Source organism: Mytilus galloprovincialis, chromosome 10, assembly GCF_965363235.1.
Source record: "Mytilus galloprovincialis chromosome 10, xbMytGall1.hap1.1, whole genome shotgun sequence".
Classification (NCBI taxonomy): domain Eukaryota; kingdom Metazoa; phylum Mollusca; class Bivalvia; order Mytilida; family Mytilidae; genus Mytilus; species Mytilus galloprovincialis.
This window is the reverse complement of record NC_134847.1, coordinates 60,631,237-60,649,962: the sequence shown is the minus strand read 5'-3', so window position 1 is coordinate 60,649,962 and position 18,726 is coordinate 60,631,237. Positions and strand designations below refer to the sequence as shown.

The 18,726-nt window shown below is 32.2% G+C and overlaps 2 protein-coding genes across 6 annotated transcripts in view; one reads left to right on the top strand and one right to left on the bottom strand.

The window, feature by feature from the left end:
• Positions 1 to 422: 422 nt before the first annotated feature.
• LOC143048018 (mitogen-activated protein kinase kinase kinase 4-like) overlaps positions 423 to 18,726 on the bottom strand; it is a 65,972-nt gene continuing 47,668 nt past the window's right edge. For all 5 annotated transcript variants that reach the window (XM_076221441.1, XM_076221443.1, XM_076221442.1 and 2 more), the window contains 7 exons: positions 14,575 to 14,775; positions 8,981 to 9,051; positions 7,765 to 7,881; positions 7,017 to 7,296; positions 5,614 to 5,720; positions 4,772 to 4,951; positions 423 to 4,224 (listed from right to left, as the gene is read on the bottom strand). In XM_076221441.1, the coding sequence (XP_076077556.1) occupies positions 4,192 to 4,224; positions 4,772 to 4,951; positions 5,614 to 5,720; positions 7,017 to 7,296; positions 7,765 to 7,881; positions 8,981 to 9,051; positions 14,575 to 14,775 (989 nt within the window). In that variant the 3' untranslated portion in view covers positions 423 to 4,191. The remainder of the gene's footprint in view (positions 4,225 to 4,771; positions 4,952 to 5,613; positions 5,721 to 7,016; positions 7,297 to 7,764; positions 7,882 to 8,980; positions 9,052 to 14,574; positions 14,776 to 18,726) is intronic.
• LOC143048799 (zinc finger protein 862-like) lies at positions 11,627 to 13,645 on the top strand. Its single transcript, XM_076222672.1, has one exon. It carries the CDS (start codon positions 11,627 to 11,629, stop codon positions 13,643 to 13,645), a length of 2,019 nt encoding a protein of 672 aa, XP_076078787.1.

Sequence of the window (18,726 nt, the reverse complement as noted above, 5' to 3'; positions counted from 1 at the left end):
CAGACAAAAAATAGTACAGAAGACACAACATAGAAAACTAAAGACTAAGCAACACGAACCCCACCAGAAACTTGGGGTGATTTCAGTGTAAGCAGAGGTTACATTTAATTCAGCTAATCCTTTGTGATATTGTGATGTTTAAGCAGTTTTTTGGCTTGCCATGAAGGATATGATGTGTGTCACAACCGGAGCAGAAACTTCTAGATTACCATTCTTCTCTCATGGTTTATATGATGTTTCCTATTGCACAATTATGTTTTTTTCTGTGTGGTTTTTTGTTCAAAGTTGTATTTTGTGCATGGTTTGTCTGTTCCTCTTTCTTGGACACCCTCTTTTTTGTATCTTCTTTCTTTTATTGACTTAATTATGTCAATAATTCAAACGTTTTGTGAATTAAAAAAAAAGAAAACAACAATAAAACATAGGTTTCTTGTTAATTTAATTCTCAATAAGAATCAAATATCTTCCATTTATGACAACCAATCAACAGCTTTTACATTAAAATCTCCTATTTACACAATATAACATTTATGTACAATATATACATGGGATAACAAATAGGTGTTTTCACATCAATAAATAACATTCCACACTGATTATCACATGATCAACACTGATTATCACATGACCAATGCAGATTATCACATGACCAATGTAGATTATCACATGATCAATGCAGATTATCACATGATCAACAAACAAATATCATTCGATTCTTTAAACCTGAGATGACATGGTCAAACTCAATTACTGACTTAAAATAGACATGGAGAACATCTAATTTTTCGTGTAAATTCTAATATCTGTTTAAAATTTGTAACTTAACTTATGACGCAATCAACAATGATGTTGGGAAATATATTTTTTGGAAAAGAATTATTTGATTTTCCTTTCCCACAATATAATGAACTACATGAAAAAGTTACTTATGATTTTCATTAAATACTAAAATCTTTAATATTTCATTTATTCTGCATTGGAAAGATGTAAATATTAATGAAAGAATCCATGCCTTATCTATCAAACATGCTAAATCTCATACACACACACACACTAAAAAACATGTAACCAATCGTGTGGATACTGCTACATGTTCACAGTTGTCTTTCAAAAAGTAAGAACAAATTGACATTAAAAACAACAATAATCATAAATTACCCCAAAGTAGCAGTTCAAATAGTTGACATGTTTTGCCAGCAAGCATGGCTTCTTCAGGACAGTTATACTCAAGTAATAGAACTATAAAGTAATAAGGGGTCAAATTGATTATTATTTAGTAAGCTATCCATTCAGGCAAAAATATGGAGAAATAACTCAAAAAACAATTCTAAATACATCTTTTTTAGAGTTAATTAACAAAAAATTTGAATGAAAAATCAAATGCATAATTCACAAACTAAACATATAAGTTGAGTGACTTTTGTTATTGGTTTACTACATCAACAATACAATCTCTTGAAATGTTATAATATGATAACATCTGTTTACTTCTAACAAAGGCACAAAAACCAACCAAATAAATCAAGCAGATATTTTGAAAGACTATAAATTCATTCAATACTGACAAATTTTTCAAAGTTTTCACTATTTACTGACAAAGATCTACCTTTCACAACCAGATACTCTACTTACTTAATGTCTATATTCTGATATGTTTCTTATTCTATCTTTTTTTTTGTCTTTGCTATCAATTGTTGGGTAAAAAATCTTTGTTAATAGCCAAGTAGAATATTAATTCAAGTAGTTTTATCTAAAAGTTGAACTTGATAAATTTTATGTTTCATCAACAACAATGCTTAAAATAGCTCTCATCAAAGAGAGAATATGCCATTTAGGATAATATTTTACAGATACAGTGAAACCTGCCTAATCCAACACCTAAGTATTCCAACATCCTGCTTTAACAGACACATGTAAATGGTGTCCACTGTGAAAGTTAACTCTGTATATAAATGGTTATGTTAACAAACCTTTTCAATTCTGACCTTGTGACAACATCTTATACTAATATACTTCAAAAGCAATAGATTTTCATTCACTATGACAACATTTAAAGGCAGTTAAATAAAAATACTTGAATAATTTTTTGATTAATATTATTGGCATTATCAGGCAACTGACCACCAAGTTCATTTGTATAAAGAATAACTACATTCAGAAATTATTGCAGTGTGTAAACTAATGCAAAAAAAGTGACAGTCAAGTTTGCAATAATAAAAACTTGCATTCATAATTCCAGTAGTAATTTTCCATCACAAATTTTTTGCAATAGAATAAATTAAATCATGCATATTATTCATAATAATAAATGACTGCATTAATTTCTGAATTTAAAGTCATTATAGAGAACTGGTTATATCACAGAAATTACAAACAAGCACTAACTTAAATAAATTAAAAAAACAATAACAACTATCAGAAATAAAAGTGTTAAAAATATAGTATTGGTAGAGCTAAAGAAAATAACGTCTTTTTAAGAAATATTTTGTGTGCATCTTTCTATCAGTGAAACCCATACATAACTCTAAAACTTACTATAGGCAAAATACAAACATTTCAGTTTACATTCAAATTCTTAATAGTTGTAAATTCTATAAACTTTTGAAGTCCATGTTTTGATATACAAATTTTAAACACAAATGTTCCATCTATAAAATATGTTGAATAGGTTCAAATAATAGAAATATCATCATCACAAAAAAAGATAGCATTACCATGCACACAAATGTAGAAAGTTGTTTCAAAGGACTATGGATCTTCTGAACATCAAACACAATGCTAATTAAATCTTGTGTCTATTTCATAGTATTTACAGTAGTAAAATTTTCAATAGAAATGCATTCAAATGAAGGTATTCTGGGAAAATAATTAAGCTTTTAAGAGCTAGAGACAAATTTTGGGTGGATGTATTTCTAGCATGATTTAATTTGAGATTCAACATAAAAAGCTGTTTATTACCTTTGATTTTTTTCTCATTTTGAAGTTAGGTACAATTGTCAATATTGCTTTTAACTGAATAGACCTATTTATCAATACAAAAATCAAAGAATATTACTGAACTGTAGGAGACATTATAAGGCCATTCCATCACTTATTTGCTTCGTTGTATAAATACATTTAGAAATTTGGTAAAATTTCAGTAAATTAATTATGGCTTGAAGCATAAACACAAAAATGCCCGTATGCGAGATCAAATGATACAAAATGATAACATTAGTGATATAAAAAACTTATTCACTGATTATTCTTTTTACAATTTGTTTTTTACAAAAATGCTATCTGCATTAATATGATTGATTACCTTTATACTGCCATTTTGTTTTTTACACTTGGTACTGACTATTGTAAAATGTATATTGTACTTCAGGCTCAATAATTTTGCAAGATATAAAATATTGTCACATTTAAAATTCCAACAAACTAAGGTATTAAATAACAAAATAACAAAAAAATAAAATATTTATCCACAACTAAATTATCCTACTGATTGTGGCAGTCAAACTTCATAAAAATGGAGGACTTTTCAGACAATAAATAAAATGAGCAAGAGATTACAAAAGGTTGAGCAAAAGAAATGACATATCACACAGAAATATTAATTGTACTGATTGAAGACAAATCAAGTCTACTATATGAGACAACAGTTACCTGTCCACATGCATGGTAAGAAGATATAATTTGTACTATCTTGTGTATACACCTTTCATTGGTGGTAGTGAGACATACACGAAAATATGCGTTTTCAATTATTTGATCAGCAATGTGCATATAAATGATGTGTAGCAATTAACAACATCAAATCTTACAATTTTTAGAATATTTTTTTAGGGACTAATGTTTATGAGACTGAAGTTTTGGGACAGGTTTTTTAACGAACATGTGTTGTACAGAAATGAGGACTTCATCCTACTGTGAAAACAATTCATTTAAACAAAAAAATCAATTTGTTATGTAACTAAAGCCTATTACGTATACATCACTTCAAGGAGTTAGAAAAAGAATATCAAATTAAAATGTTACATAATTTTAAAATGATTTTGCCAAAGTACCAGTTATATTGTAGGTTATATCTTCACAACTGTACTTCATATTTCATTTATTGGTGAAATGATGCATGATCTACCATTCTGCAGAAGAATATGTTTCCTATGTATTTTTGGTTAGATTATCTCCCTTTGGTATAATCTCCCTTTATGAATCTCCATCAGGTTCTTCCATCTGAACCTGCAAAACAGAGAATGGCTTTTTTTTTTTGTATTTTAATGGCCTGACTGACAAATAAATGTTGTTTACACAAAGATTGTTTAAATATAGATGTTTCCACACATCACCATTGGTTACAATATTTATCCATTGCAAATAGTTCAATTTTAAAACATTCTGTATGTGTCTGTTCTAAGTCAGAAGACTGTAATTCAGTGGTTGTTGCTACATAGATCATATTTGTATACTATTTATCATTTTGTACATCAATCAGGACTGGTTTGAATTGTTTTACATTTGTCATTTCAGGGCCTTTAAAAGCTTACAATGTGGTATGGGTTTCGATAATTGATTAAGGCTTTCAGTAATCTATAGTTGTTAACTTGAATGTGTCCTTATATCTGTTATCTTATATGTTACCCTTTAAAATAAATATCCCATCAACAAACTTTAAATATTTATGAATTCCAGTGAAATTCCATGTCAATCTAGACATTCAAAATTAAAGAGAGTAAATATATTATTATAGTTAACTGTAGACAAATACTTAACATTCCATATTCCTTACCTTGACAAATGGATGGTCTATTAATTGAGATGCAGTCCATCTTATTTCCGGGTCTGGTTCTAGACAATGTGATACAAAGTCCTTGCCATCAAAACTTAAAGTATCTGGAATGCTAGGTATACTACCCATTCCAACTTTAAACATGATTTGATAGTTATTCTCCAACTCATGCCATGGTCTCTGCAAGTAAACAAAATTTATCATTGATACTTTTATTTTAATAATTTAACCTCTTATTTCACCTTATTTAATATACTTTATTTTGATAAGATGAGCAAAATGGTATTTTTCACAAAATTTCTTTATATGGGAATTTTCTTTTCTCTGCCAGTGTTTTTTTCATTAGGGAATTCCATGTGCCATGGTAATGGGCGGGGTATTTGCTAGCAAATATAGCTCCATTATCTCATCGAGTGACACATTTTTTTTAAAACATGTTTGTGTTAAAATGCAACTGAGAAAATGTTTATACAGAAAAAATACTATAATGGTATTTTTTTTCTCAATATCCTTTACACAATTCCTATGAACTTAAAATAGTAAAAATTGCAGAGATCAAAACTATTTTCAGAATTGTTGATAAATAAATTAAAACACTAAATAAATTTATAACATATCAATTTAGGAGAGAAAAAATAAATGAAGAAAATTCATTTTGATAGTAAATTTGGGCATCATAAAGAACAGAGAAATCTGACATCCTGTTGCAAGGAATGTTAATAAACTATCTGTGATAACTTATTTTACCTATTCTGTCAGATTAAAACATGAGTGACATGTTCATCATATAAAAGACAGCTCTCCCATTGGTCTATTTCAATGTTTATTAAGAGTTATCTTACCTTTCCTGTTGCCATTTCTATGATGACACACCCTAAGCTCCAGACGTCTGCTGCACGACCATGACCTCCTGACCCACTTTTAGTGATAACTTCAGGGGCCATGTAAGCTGAAAAAAAAACAAACTCTGATATGACTATTTGATGAGATTATAAAAGATAAAAAACATGCTGTGGTTTTTAAGTATTTGTAAGATACTAATTTTCCAAATTTTCAATGGTACATGTACATGTATAACCATACCACAAATTGACCTGTTTGACGAAATCAAAATTTCCAATATTCTGGTCTTCATACTTAATGAATATCAAGCTATTCATTAACAAAGGTAATAAAGCTTTATTCTCTTCATACACAACAAATTTTTGGTGACAGGTGTGACACCTGACTATCATACCTGTGGTCCAATTGGCAGCAGTCCTTTTGCGCCAAATACTGTTTTTCAGGGGTATCATTTGCGCCAAATTTTGTTTTCCAAATTTTTGTTTTCCAAATGTATCAATTGCGCCAATATTTGGAACTCATTTGCGCCAATTTACATGTACACATATCTATCATAAATATTGATGATTAATATATATTTATGCTTATTTTTGGCTTAAAAAGTATCATATGGTTGGAGATATTTAACCATGAAGATGCGCATCTGGAGAGAAATTACTTAATTAAAATGCATTAAGACAGTCAATGTTCTGGGAGAAAATAAAACTTATTGCTTTGCTGAATATTTAATAAAGATATACCAATAGAGAAGTAAACATAAGCTTTTGCAGATTATGTTTTAGTCACATATGTTGATGACACAGTGCTTAGTTTACCATGAGTATGGGCTTTATTATTACTAGTATTAGGAATTATTATGAACTGTTTTATGCCTTTTATCCTTCAATATTTGTGTTTTTTGACAATAAAGTGAAGTTACAAGCTACTACATACATTAAATTGGGAAGAACCCATGCAGCAGCAGTAAGAAGAGGATATGTTTCAGAAAAGGTAACATTTGCTGTGTAAACTGCCGGTTCCAAGTCTGAATAAAGGAGTAGGGAAGTAATTTTTCTTTTAATTGGCGCAATTGTATGTTTTATTTATGGAGCAAATGATACCATGTAATTTTAAAACATGTGGCGAAAACGTAGCAAGGGAGAAAAAAAGTTGTGTCGCAAAAGAATGCATTTTTGGCGCAAACGGACATCTCCCATATTGAACTCTCCTGTTATGTCACATGACTCTTACCTGTGGTTCCTACAATATTATTGAACTCTCCTGTCATGTCACATGACTCTTACCTGTGGTTCCTACAATATTATTGAACTCTCCTTGCATGTCACATGCCTATCTTACCTGTAGTTTCTACAATATTATTGAACTCTCCTGACAAGCTTGGCATGTCACATGACTTCCTTACCTGTGGTTCCTACCATATTATTGAACTCTCCTGGCATGGTCTGTTGACTCTTCAATTTGGCTGAACAACCGAAATCTCCTAACTTTAGACATCCCTCAGAAGTCAGAAAGACATTAGCTCCTTTTATGTCTCTATGAACTATATTGAACTCATGAAGGTGACAAATAGCTTTGAGGATTTCCTTGGCATACAATGCCATGAGATGTTCAGGGAGTCCCATTTTACTGGCTTCTTCTAATGTCCCTCTATCACAATACTCCATAAATATCAACATTTCATCCTAACAAAAAAATAACAAGTTAATGTTTTAACTATTTCAACAAATTACGGGCCTTTTCTTTACTTTATAGGTTCTAAACCATCTGAGTTAAACTGAACTGATATTCACCATAAAACTAGATGTACTGTGAGTTATTACTTCCTACTTATACTGTTAGATTATCAATGGTTTTTCAAACAAGACAGTGTTTCTCTGCTTCAATCTCATTGAAAGGTGAACATGTGCCATTTGTTTATGACAACAATCTTCCATCTCAAGAGAGTTGCAGGATATGGAAAATAGTCACAAAAAAAATCAAAGGAAAAAACACAAAATAACAATAAACTCATATATTAAATGTAGTACTTGTAGCTTCCTGGGGGAAAATGTGACAATATTTCATAGACAAGCATGGAATTATAAACTTATAAAAGATACAAAGTTCTTAGTAATATTAAATAATAGTTCACTATAACCTAAATCACTCACCCTGTGAACTTCAACACCATAATACTTGATTAAGTTGAGGTGCTGTATTCCCTCAAACATTATAATCTCATCAGCTATCTCCTTCAGGGCTTGGTGGTCATTAGCTTGGAATTTCATCTAAAATAAATATAAATCAGTTTAAAAATTTACTAAAGAGCCAATTGACCAACTTTTTCTCCTCTTGCTAGATAATACAAGATATTGAATTATAAAATTTATAATTTTATCAGGGCCTTATTTAATTAACATCAATTTTCAAAAGATTTCAAAATAAGATACTGTTTACTGATAATGTGATGATTTTAATATTTAGAAACTACAACCCAACAGGTTTCTTGCCAAACATAGTATCTCGCTTTGGAGAATTATGTTTGAAATCATAATTATTAATCTCCCATTTTTGTTCAATGTTCAACAATTGCAATGTACAAGTTTCTGATTTCAATTCTATGAACACACTGCCCCTATTGATTTGCCTTCAATTGTGGAAAATATTTTTTCTGAGAAAAAGCACAAAGGAAAAAATTCACGAAGGGTCAAAGTTGGCCCTAAATTTTTAATGTTTTTTTTAAATCGGACCAAACAATTACAAATTTAAAATTGAAATATTTGTGATTATACTGTTAAGACTAAATACTTTTTTTGGCACTTCGTTAATAGTTTTTGAAGCTATGACCCCTTACATTATCTGTATTTAAGGTTGATTTTGGTCAATTTTGTCAAAATTTTAATTGTTTTTGACATAATTAGCCTTGGATGCCATCCACGATCAAAAAAGGTTTTATATTGATGAATTCTATATCACATTTTGAATCTTTTGGTTAAAAAACATTTTGGATCGTAGGTGGTAGCCAATTTTTTCCTAAAGCTTTTAGGTTTGAAAATTACCCCAAATCATCATAATTTGACAAAATGTCCAAAATGGGCCTAATTTGGAGAGTATGATGTACTTTTATGAAAAGAATTGATTTATTGAGCATTAAGACTTCTGAAATAGACCCATTTACGAACCAATTTGTGAACTTTTTGGTGTTTTATGATAAAGTTGATATTTAAGACATTTCGGGCCATAAGTGAACCTTGTCCTTTGAAGATCATGTACAATGAATGAACACTGATTTCAGCACTAAAAGTAGTGACACTAACCTTTCCTTTATCATCGAATTAAGAGTGATTCTTATTGTTTTTAAAATTTAAAATCTTAAATATAACATACCTCTTTCATGGCCATCAGATCACCTGTATCCATGTTGACAGCTGAATATACCTTTCCAAACTGACCTTCACCTATAATGGAAGAATAATATATAAATACATGTATGTACAATTTCTATTAGTTCCTTCGTCATATACATGAACTATTTGCTACTGGACGTTAAACAAACAGCAGTCATAGTTTTTCCACAAAACAGACCTAATCCAATTAATACTACAAGTTTTAACTCAAACTTTTAGATCAAACAGTTCATGCATATCAATTTAAAAGCTAATAATAGCTAGAATAAGTGCAGGGTTTTCATTAAGAGCCGGCACCCGGCGGAATGTCACCGTTTCAAAAGACGGAAATCGCCGGTTCAAATGCTTAACCAATAAATATTTTTGAAGAGATTAAAATAAAAAAAAGTTTTTATTAACCCTTTGTCTCTTGGGGTTCTTTGATTGTATAAAGAAGGTGCCTTTTTACAACAGACAGGACCATCACGTCTGTCGGAAAGTTTACATAAAATCGGAGTCACTTATACGTTTTACATCATTCAAATACGCTATTCAATCAATCGCCTGAATGATCAAGATTGTCAATGGTAAAAGCAAGAGAGACGTCGAAATAAAAACTACGTTATCAATGGATAACTCATGAGAAACCAAAATAGAAAAGTTTTTGGAGGCAATTTTTTGAATGTTAAATGAAATGAAATGAAAAGAACAAAGATAAACGATTTCTTCATTAGTAAAAAGTCAAAATCAGTGGAACCATTTACAGGTAAGACTTTTTAAATTTTGTGAAGTTATTTAATTTCAAAGAAGGTATGTACAGTCTCATGTTTATATAAATGAGACCTGCCCAAGCTTGCCTTCTATGCCCTCTATATAATGTAACTAGTAATTTATTAATTATTACTACCCTTTAACTCTTGGGGAGGGAAGGGGGGTTGAAAAAAGTGCCTAGGCTAGGAGGGGTGCTGCCCAATTTTTTTGTATGTTTGGAGTCCCAGGGTTTTACTACAATTTGCTGGGTTTACTATCCATACGAACCCCGAAAAAAATCACCTATGATAGGAGGAATGCTTTTCATTTTTTAATTATAGTTGGACCTTTCTCCTCAAGTTTTACTGAGAAAGCAGGAAAGAGGGTAAATGTCCAGGCTAAGGAAAAGGCTCTCTTATTTTTTTTCCAGTTATATTTTCCCCCTTGCTGATCATGACATTAGCCCACTCGTGGAAAAAAGTACCAACATTAGAATGGGTCCTGCCTTATATTTTTTACATAGACTGATCTTAATCGGAAGCCTTGGTTAAAAGTGCTGGCTAAGAAGAGGGTGGAAATTTTCCCACTTCAGCATATATGAGAGGGGGTAGAAGAGGTCCTGATCCCGAAATCCCGAGCTTAAAAACACCAGATCCCGAAATCCCGGGCTTAAAATCCCGAAATCCTGAGGTCCCGAAATTGGAAAAAAAGAATTCCTGGATCCCGAAAGGGTCAATCCCGAAATCCCGGGCTTAAAAATACTGATCCCGGAGTCCTGATAAAGGACCTATCCCCCCTCATATATGTCCTTTCCCGGCCAGGTATGCATGTTTTTATTGAAACAGAACACGTGAAAATAATATTCCTTTTCTCAAAACTTGAAATCGTCACATTTGCAGGTGACATATATGTATAGGTATTAACATAAATATAAGAAGATGTATATGAGTAGGGCCTTCAACACAGAGCTTTTACATGTCCGCTTTTTTATATAGACTGTTAAAAAACATGTCTCCATTATATCTTTTATAAGATGTCCAACAATGTCCATATGTCTGCCGTATGTTTTAGTTATGGTCAATATCCTGTAGTGAAAGCAGGGCATACATGAGATTTTATTAATATTTGACTTGTAGATGCATCTTCTTAAGTGTACATATAATAATCATACCCTCTTGCTATAAATTTTACACTATAAAATTCTACTTGATTTTGTGACTGTTTTTTTCTTCAGAATTATGTCCTTATTTAAAACACAATTATATTAAATTAAGATTAATCATTTTATATAAATTAAAATTAATATATATCATTCTCCATTTCAGATCAAATTACAGTTGGTACTGATGAAGAACATGGTAAAAATGAAACCACTTCAACCACTTCAATCACTTGTTCAACGCCAATCTCTTCAACCACATGTTCCACATCTTCAACTTGTTCAACTACAACTGGCTCACAAATCTCATCATCATACCAAAGTTCTGACATCAAACACACTGAAGTCAAAAAAAATTTAAGACGTGTTCAATCTGATGTGATTCCAATTATTAAAAACTGTTTTCATGATGATAGACTAGATTTTCTTCATAACCACCAATTGTGCTTAGAAAGAGGCTGTGTCAATATCAGCAAAAATGACCAAGACGCACAGAAAGGTATACGAGACAAATTTCAACATCAATGGTTGAGTAGAGAAATGTCATACTGTGAGTCTTCTGGGTATTGGTGGCTCATTTATGAGGAGGGAGTTGGAATGTTTTGTCTTCTCTGCAAGGTGCACAATATTCTAACATCTGGAAAAAACCATTATGTAACAGGAGCCAAGCGATTCAAAAAACAAGCAGTTGATGACCATGCAAAGTCTGCTAATCACAAGGAAGCCATAGCAACTGAAATGACAAGAAGGGTGTCATTTTTCCATAAAGAAATCACAGAGAAAGAAAGAGTTGGAGAAGATGTTCAGAAAAAAGCTTTCCTCGCTGCATATTGGCTTATGAAGGAAGAACTACCAAATAAGAAGTTTGTATCCCTCATTTCATTAATTGAACAGTCTGGACTTGATTCCATGAAGTTTTTTGATCACAGATCTCAAGGTTCTTTGCAGGAAATTTTCTTATTGATTGGAGACACATTAAGAAAGAAGATAGTAGATAAAGTGAATAATTCACCTGTATTCAGTATTTTAGTTGATGAAGTAACAGATATATCAGTTAAATGTCAAATGGTGGTTTTCATCCTGTACCTTGACGAATTTGGCAGCCCTGTTGTTAACTTTTTGGAATCACGTGATGTCCTTTCTAATTCTGTATCAGCTGACAGTGCAACTCTTCACCAAGTACTAAAGGACTGTATAAAAGATATAAATGGAAGCAATTTGTGTGGACTTGTAACTGATGGAGCCAGCACCATGACAGGCAAAAAGAATGGACTTGCTGCTAGAATTAAAAAGGAACATCCAACAGTTGTGTCAGTCCACTGCATATGTCATCGACTAGCGCTGGCATGTACAGATTCAAACAAAGACTGCAAATTTGTAGCTGACACATCAGACATACTTCGATATCTTTGGAAATTTTTTGAAGATTCTCCTAAACAGACTGCAACCTTGGTTAGAGTCCAGATGGAAATGGCAAAATGCAATGAACAACTACCAAAAACTTCAAGGATCTCAATTGTCCACAAAGTAAAAAAGGCATGCTCAACCAGATGGCTGTCATTTAATGCAGCAGTTCAGGGATGTTATGATGACTTTCCATCAATAATGCAATGTTTGTCATTGCTTGAGAAAGATGTTGTTGCCACAGGCCTTTTAAAAAAGATGAAAAATGTAAGATTTGTTACAAGCATTTTCATTCTTAAAGAAATCTTGCCAATTCTTGCAAAACTGAGCAAAACCTTTCAAGCTGGAACAATCAATTATGCATGCATACAACCTTGCATCCTGGAAGCTAAAGATGCACTTAAAGACAGTAATTTGACAGAAAAAGTAAAAACAGCAATTATCAAAGAAACCGGAGGTATTGAAAGACTTGGATTTTTAGAGTTAACACCCACTGAGGCTCAGTTAAAGGAAGCAACAGGAAAGATGGCCAAGTATGTTGAAGCCTTAATAAACAACTTGGATGAAAGATTTGATGAGGCAGCACCAATTTTGGCTGCTTTTAGTGTGTTTGATCCTTGTCTCCTTCCAGATAAAATAGAACCAACATTTAAGCATTATGGAGATGAAAAGATAGATGATTTGGGCTCACACTTTTTAGCTGGAGATGAGGAGGCAAGGAATGAACTTTCGGCTGAATGGATGAGCTTCAAGTACCATATTTTAAGGCTTAAAAAAGATGTACTTGAAGCAGGCCAGGAGAAAAAGACAACAGACGTTGTCTTAAAAAGATTACTGAACTTACGAAATCCATCAGACAAAGGGTATATTTTCCCAAGATTATCCCACATAGCTGCAATTATACTATCCTTGCCAGTCAGCAATGCCTGGCCTGAACGTGGAGCTTCGGCAGTGAAGCGTATCAAGACACGTCTAAGAAGTACATTAAAAGATAACATACTTTCAGGATTGCTACAGGTATCTATAAATGGACCTCCAGTGAAAGAGGCAACAGAGCTGGTCAATAATTGTGTTGACAATTGGTACAAGTCAAAACCAAGGAGAAAACTTAAGGGCCTTGCAGTTGCTAAAGTCGTGACAACTGCTCCTGCAGAAGTGATGGAAACTGCGGATGCAGGTGTCCAAGCCAATTTGAACGAAAACGATGAAGAAGAAATGGGACGGGTGAGGTCAAAAATGTCACACATTTTAAAGCTGCTCAATCTAACCGGCTTCCAAGATGATGACAGTGAGGAAGATGACAATGAAAGTGAAGACTCTGATGAGTTTGACTATGACAATGTGACTCTCTGATACTTGTGTTTTGATTGAAGTGCTGAAAAAAAATCTAACAAATCTAATTTGTTTTCATTGCCTCTCAAGTCTTGACTATGTCACAATATGTTTGTCTACATTAAAATAAGTTGTCACTGTGTGTATATGTGCCCAACATGGCCAGGGTAAGCAAAATTTCCTAGTAAAACACTAATAATATCTACCCTTTATGGTGATTTTTTTTGACAAATATTTTTAATTATGTGCAGCATATTCTGAATATGCTAGATATAGGGTGAAATTGTAAGGGTTTAAGTTGGAAGTTTTGCTTACCCTAGCCTGGTCTTCCTAAGCACATGAACAGACAATGGCAGCTTGTGTTTCATATAAAAAAGGAGGAGTGGTATGATTGCAATTGAGACAACTATCTACTAAAGTTCAAATAAAGTGGATGTATCAAATATAGGCAACCCTATGGCCTTCAACAATGAGAAAACTCCATGCCATAAAGTCGGCTATATGTTTGGATAGTTTATATTTTCTTGTATTTATGTTGTTTCTTGGTATGAATGGTTAATGCTGACGCTCCATTGCTTTCTTATTTCTCGCAAAATCTGGTAATACAACAAGATTATTTTTGAAATATTTTTATTTGTCGTATTTTAATACGCAATATCACAAGATTGACCTTACAATCTAAAAAAACAGATATCATTCCTATGAAACCCCATTTGTCATGCATTTGTAAATAGTTTGAAAATGCCTCAGAGTGCACCATTTTCAATGTAAGGTCAAAAATTTTTTCGGGGGGGCAAGCCCCCACTGACCCCCCCCCTTTTGGTTCAGCCGCCTCAAAACAGTAAACATCCTGTTCACTGAAAAGTTATTGAATGCCCTGTAAGTGTACAAGCGCTTTTTGGGATTCACCTTCATTAGAAATGCTAAAACCTAAACATAGAAATCCTTACCTATTTTTAACCCTCTTTGCCATCTAAAATTAACCCTTCGTACATTGATCCGGTAGTCTGTCTCAGACTTTTTACTGACTTCCCTGCCAATGACTCGTTGTTCCTGTAATTTCTTGGTCCTGTCCTCCTCCAGTTTGTCTATTTTCTTTGTGGCTTTCTCAGACAGAGGTATTATTTCATGGCTAAAATCACACGATCCACCTGCAAAAGAAGGATTTATTTTTCATTTAGAACCTTCATTATTAATATATTGTAACCCAGTATATTGTAGTCCTGGTGAAGTGCTAAATATAGGAACATCCCATCAATTATCAGTTTTGTTTATTTCTATTAATTGTCTATGATTGCTAGCTTTCATGGTCAAGTTGTGATTTACTGATCATAATAAAAGGAAATTTGATGGAAAATGTTTTAATTTCTAATATATTTTTCATCTCCCCATTTTTTAATTAATGAGAAAAAAACACCAGACATTTTCCAAGAAAGACGAAAATCAGTTTTACCTTTGTAAGAGGTTCTGTTGTTAAAAAGAAGCAATAAATAGTTCATTTATACAATATTTGCAAAAATGAATGAAAGATCAATGTGAAAATATAATTCATAAGATATAATTAGATAGGTGCCAGACCGTGCTCATGCAATATATGTAAACTCACCACTTCCATAAATAATATCTTACATAAATCTATTATTTAGTATAATGCACAATTATTCACATATTATGCCTCGTTCACACGGACATTTAATTCGAATTGAATGCGAATCGAATTTGATAATCGTGTTCACACACTCTTCTGTTTTAATTCAAATTGATTCGAATTGGGTAATTCGAATTAGCCAATTCGAATCAATTTGAATTAAAACAGAAGAGCAACTATCTAATTATTTCTTATGTTTACCCAATTCGAATTAGAAATACGTTTTTGTTAATACGAATTAAAAGTTAACGAATTAGAATTGACGTTAGGACGTGAAACGTTACTAATGCGAATTAAACAAATTCGAATTAGTTAATGCGAATCAAATTCGAATTACGTGTGAACTCAGCATTAGAATGTCATATTTCAATAAACACTCATGATCATGCAAAAAAAAAAAACAACAAAAAACAATTCCAGCTTTTTCATCATAATAAATCTCGGGTAAACAGAAAAGTAAAGTAAAAGGAAAAAAATATAAATACATGTTTGTGATAAAAATCAAATAAAAGTCAAACAAACACATATTGATTGATCATTGTAGTTTCAAAACAATGCTGAATATTTAATGTAATATAGTGATCACATAATTTATTTTATTTAATTCCATAAAAAAACATAATTCTGCTCTAGATATAAAATGAAAATTGCTAATATTTCATGTTATTGTAGTGAAGTATACCAAATTTTGTGGATTGTGGATATGGGTGAACTACAAATTAATGTGTTCAAAGAATTCAAAGTTCTATAGGCTTATATGAAGACTTTGACAAATCTGTGAAATCAAATGGCCATGAAACTACAATTTTCAAAACAGAACAAAATTCTTTAGAATATTTTCTTGTCTGGAAATGAAGATACAATACTAGAGGCTCTAAAGAGCCTGTGTCGCTCACCTTGGTGTATGTGAATATTAAACAAAGGACACATGACACAATTGTGTTTTGGTGATGGTGATGTGTTTGTAGATCTTACTTTACTAAACATTCTTGCTGCTTACAATTCTATCTTTAATGAACTTGGCCCAGTAGTTTCAGTGAAAATGCTAGTGAAAATTTACAAATTTTATGAAAATTGTTAAAAATTGACTATAAAGGGCAATAACTCCTTAGGGGGTCAATTGACCATTTTGGTCAGTTGACTTATTTTTAGGTCTTACTTTGCTGTACATTATTGCTGTTTATAGTTTATCTCTAACTATAATAATATTCAAGATAATAACAAAAAAACGGCAAAACTTCCTTAAAATTACCAATTCAGGGGCAGCAACCTAACAATCGGTTATCCGATTCATCTGAAAATTTTAGGGCAGACAGATCTTCACCTAATAAACAATTTCACATCCTGTCAAATTTGCTCTAAATGCTTTGGTTTTTGAGTTATAAGCCAAAAACTGTATTTTACCCCGATGTTCTATTTTTAGCCATGGCAGCCATCTTGGTTGGTTGGCAGAGTCACTGGACATATTTTTTAAACTAGATACCCCAATGATGATTATGGCTAAGTTTGGTTAAATTTGGCCCAGTAGTTTCAGAGAAGAAGATTTTTCTAAAAGATTACTAAGATTTACGAAAAATGGTTAAAAATTGACTATAAAGGGCAATAACTCCTAAAGTAGTCAACTGACCATTTTGGTCATGTTAACTTATTTGTAGATCTTACTTTGCTGAACATTATTGCTGTTTACAGTTTATCTCTATCTATAATAATATTCAAGATAATAACCAAACACAGCAAAATTTCCTTAAAATTACCATTTCAGGGGCAGCAACCCAACAACGGAATGTCCGATTCATCTGAAAATTTCAGGGCAGCTAGATGTTGACCTGATTAACAATTTTACCTTGTCAGATTTGCTCTAAATGCTTTGGTTTTTGAGTTATAAGCCAAAAACTGCATTTTACCCCTATGTTCTATTTTTAGCCATGGCGGCCATCTTGGTTGGTTGGGCGGGGCACCAGACACATTTTTTAAACTAGATACCCTGATGATGATTATGGCCAAGTTTGGTTAAATTTGGCCCAGTAGTTTCAGAGGAGAAGATTTTTCTAAAAGATTACTAAGATTTACGAAAAATGGTTAAAAATTGACTATAAAGGGCAATAACTCCTAAAGTGGTCAAATGACCATTTTGGTCATATTGACTTATTTGTAGATCTTACTTTGCTGAACATTATTGCTGTTTACAGTTTATCTCTATCTATAATAATATTCAAGATAATAACCAAAAACAGCAAAATTTCCTTAAAATTACCATTTCAGGGGCAGCAACCCAACAACGAAATGTCCGATTCATCTGAAAATTTCAGGGCAGATAGATCTTGACCTGATGAACAATATTACCCCTGTCAGATTTGCTCTAAATGCTTTGGTTTTTGAGTTATAAGCCAAAAACTGCATTTTACCCCTATGTTCTATTTTTAGCCATGGCGGCCATCTTGGTTGGTTGGACGGGTCACCGGACACATTTTTTTAAACTAGATACCCCAATGATGATTGTGGCCAAGTTTGGTTAAATTTGGCCCAGTAGTTTCAGAGGAGAAGATTTTTGTAAAAGTTAAAGCAGGACGACGACGGACGCCGGACGCCAAGTGAGGAGAAAAGCTCACTTGGCCTTTCGGCCAGGTGAGCTAATAACAAAATCATTAGTCTATCACAAATGTAAGATAAAGGGACAAGTACTGTTACATATACAGTGTTCTCCCCAGGGCCATTTACCATCATGGTAATGTAATGCAATACTGAATGTGTTGCTATCTGAATTGATTTTCTTATAGGTTGTGCTATCTATGTGTTGCTGTAATTTTTAGAAATAGATGTTATTTCAAATTTCTGTGTTCACCAGGATGCTATATGAAATATCAGGGGAGATCACAATTATCTCATAATTATAGAAATCTGATCTTTTCTGGAATTGCTTATTTAAATCATTCCAAATTTTGTCCCTTTTTCTATTCAATGTTAATGTGCAAGTATATTTTTAAAAACACTTTTTTTAAGCAACATATTGTTATGGTATGACAAAATAACTGAATCATGCAAAACCTTTCCTCAATAAACAAAATTAAATGAAAATGAATTATTGTGCATTACAGGTGATAGCGTGTTTACTTAAATATATATTGAAAAGCAGAATCTGGAATAAATAAATATTGAATCACTACTTTGGTCATTGCTGTATAAAATATGTCAAATTAATGCTGTATGGGTTTTTTATTTGTTAAATTATCTGGTCTTAATAAGCTGATGTGTAGTCCATAAACCTTACAGCTTTATCAGCCTACATGATATAGCCCTTGTGGACATGGGAATATTAAACAAGCTTATATTAAAACTAATGTGGACACTGCATTGTATTTGAAATAGAAATGGGCTTACGCTGCTTAAGCCTTAACCCAGTAATTTCATGCTAAACACCAAATTAAATTGTAACTTTTCCAAAACTTTAGCTCTT

Bases quoted from the DNA above. Each gene is read 5' to 3' on its own strand.
- LOC143048799 (XM_076222672.1), top strand. From the start codon at position 11,627: ATGACAAGAAGGGTGTCATTTTTCCATAAAGAAATCACAGAGAAAGAA.